This window comes from Daphnia magna, unplaced genomic scaffold (genome assembly GCF_020631705.1).
Source record: "Daphnia magna isolate NIES unplaced genomic scaffold, ASM2063170v1.1 Dm_contigs096, whole genome shotgun sequence".
Lineage (NCBI taxonomy): Eukaryota > Metazoa > Arthropoda > Branchiopoda > Diplostraca > Daphniidae > Daphnia > Daphnia magna.
Window position 1 is genome coordinate 214,647 of NW_025533123.1, and position 2,285 is coordinate 216,931.

The 2,285-nt window shown below is 52.1% G+C and overlaps 1 protein-coding gene across 1 annotated transcript; it reads right to left on the reverse strand.

Moving 5' to 3' along the window:
* Window positions 1-293: 293 nt before the first annotated feature.
* On the reverse strand, window positions 294-1,769 carry LOC123477597. Its single transcript, XM_045180991.1, has one exon. It carries the CDS (start codon window positions 1,767-1,769, stop codon window positions 294-296), a length of 1,476 nt encoding a protein of 491 aa, XP_045036926.1.
* Window positions 1,770-2,285: the final 516 nt, after the last annotated feature.

Here is a 2,285-nt window from a genome sequence, read left to right on the forward strand (position 1 = left end):
GTTTGGCTGTGTGTGCAAACTGAGGAATGAACCGGCGATAATAGGAGCATAGCCCCACAAAACTACGTACGCACTTCAACTGTTCACTCGGCTTACATAGGGTCGACGGAGAAGGAAAGTTTGCGACCGCATAAATATTTTCTGGATCAGGCCTAACTCCATCCCCACTAATGACGTGGCCCAAAGCCTTGACTTCGCTGGCCCCAAACTGACACTTCACCAGCTTAATTTTCAACCCAGCCTTCCGCAGGGCGGTCAACACTTGTCGCACTCGCACCAAGTGTTCCTCCGCATCAGCCGCGTAGATGATGATGTCGTCCAGGTAAACGAGGCAAATCGTCCATCTCAGATCGGTTAAAATCAAATCCATCATGCGTTGGAACGTCCCCGGTAAGAAGGCCAACCCGAAGGGCATAACCAGAAACTGATAAAGCCCGTCGGGGGTGACCAAACGCCGTCTTGACCTTATCCTCTTCGTTTAGTGGTACTTGCCAGTACCCACTCTCCAGATCCAACGTCGAGAAGATCCTAGCGTTCCCCATCCAAGACAACGTCTCTCCGATCCTCGGCAACGGGTAAACATCCTTTACTGAAGATATGGCGTTGAGGCGGCGATAGTCGACACAAAAACGCCAACTTCCATCCTTTTTCTTCACTAAGACCACAGGTGATGCCCACGGGCTTGTTGAACGTTCGATTACAGTTCGGCTCAGCATTTCGTCCACTTGTTTCCGCACAATAGCCCTCTCTTTCCAAGCACTCTTGTAGGGAGACTGATGTACCGGTGGGGCTGTACCAGTATCTATAAGATGCTCTGCAATCCTGCACACCCCCAGTTCTCCCTCCTTCAAAGCAAAACTAGTGTAAAATTCCTCGAGTAGCTCAACCATCTTCTCCACATTAGCAGGAGGAAGCGTCGATGCTACTTGAGCCCGAAAAGCTTGACGAGGAATAGAGGCCCCTCTCGGCGTAGAATCTGAGCCTCTTATTGACTCAGCTGAGTCCTCCCAAACATCGTCGCCCAGCCAATCTGGCATTCCTCCTTCATCCACTGCGACAATGGAGGGTTCCACAGCCTCCATCTGCCCCAAAACGGTTCCCTCCCTTAGATAGGCGCGCCGATTGGTTAAGTTAACCATCAACACTAGTCCTAACGGTTGATCCGAAGACACCAGCACTTTACCCGCCGTCACCCCCTTGGCTCGAGCAAGATGTTCCGAGGGTTCAATCATCCACGTTGCCTCATTGAGAGTCGTGGCTTCTATCTCCACCGGAACAATGGCTCCGGGCGGAAGCATTCTACCCGTCTTCGTGGCCAATCTAGGTGCTTTCACGGCCTCTAGTTCTTCGATTACGTTAAAGGGTAACTCTCCGAGCAATAATTCAGTGCCATTCGGGACGTAATTTATTTGGAGCCGCTTGAACTGGCTCAAAAAATCGTTGCGCAGCAGTAACTCGATCCCTGTCATTTCCAATAGAATTACTTCTCCACTGGCCTTCATTCCTCTATGCTCGATTTCTAGCTCCAGTGCTCCTAGCGGGGGAGCTCTCTGGCCGTTTACCTTGACTACATACGATCCGTCCCATCCCATACGACGAGCTCCTAGTTTCTCTTGCAAGCTCGGAGACGCCACCAACACCACCACTCCGGTGCCAATCACGGCCTTGATCCTTATTCCCCGGAACACTACCTCTTCGGTTATCAGGCGGGAAGAGTGAATAAGCAGTACGGCCGCCTCTCCTGAGTCGTTTTCGTCGACCGACACCATGCCCACGGTGTTCCGGTCATTTTCTTTGGAGTCCCGTCGCCTAGCCTGCCAGGCCTTTCGATCTTCCTTACACCTATCGTTTCTCCATCTGTTGTCTCCCTCGTCTCGACGATCATTCCGCTGACCACCCTTCACCCTTCCCATCTTCTTTCGGGGCCGCACTTTTCTGGTCTTGGCCCTTCGGCCCTTTTCCGCCCTAGAGAAACAAGCGATGTGCCCCACTTTGGCACAATTATGACAGATAGGCTTTCCGTCAGAAGTCCGAGATGCGAACGACACATTATTTTGAGTTCGCCCCGAGTTTCCCCGTCCACCCTCTGGCTTGGGAGATTTTGACGAGCGTTTTAACTCGGCGATTTCAGCTTTCAATTCCAGCACCAGGTCTCTCAATTCGATCCCAGCTTCCTCCTTTGGAGGAGGTAACCCCTTCATTGGTCCAACACGCTCACGGCCCATTCGGGTCGAATAGCCAACTCCGACGCTTCTGTGTGCAGCTGCACCACAGTCAATAATTCC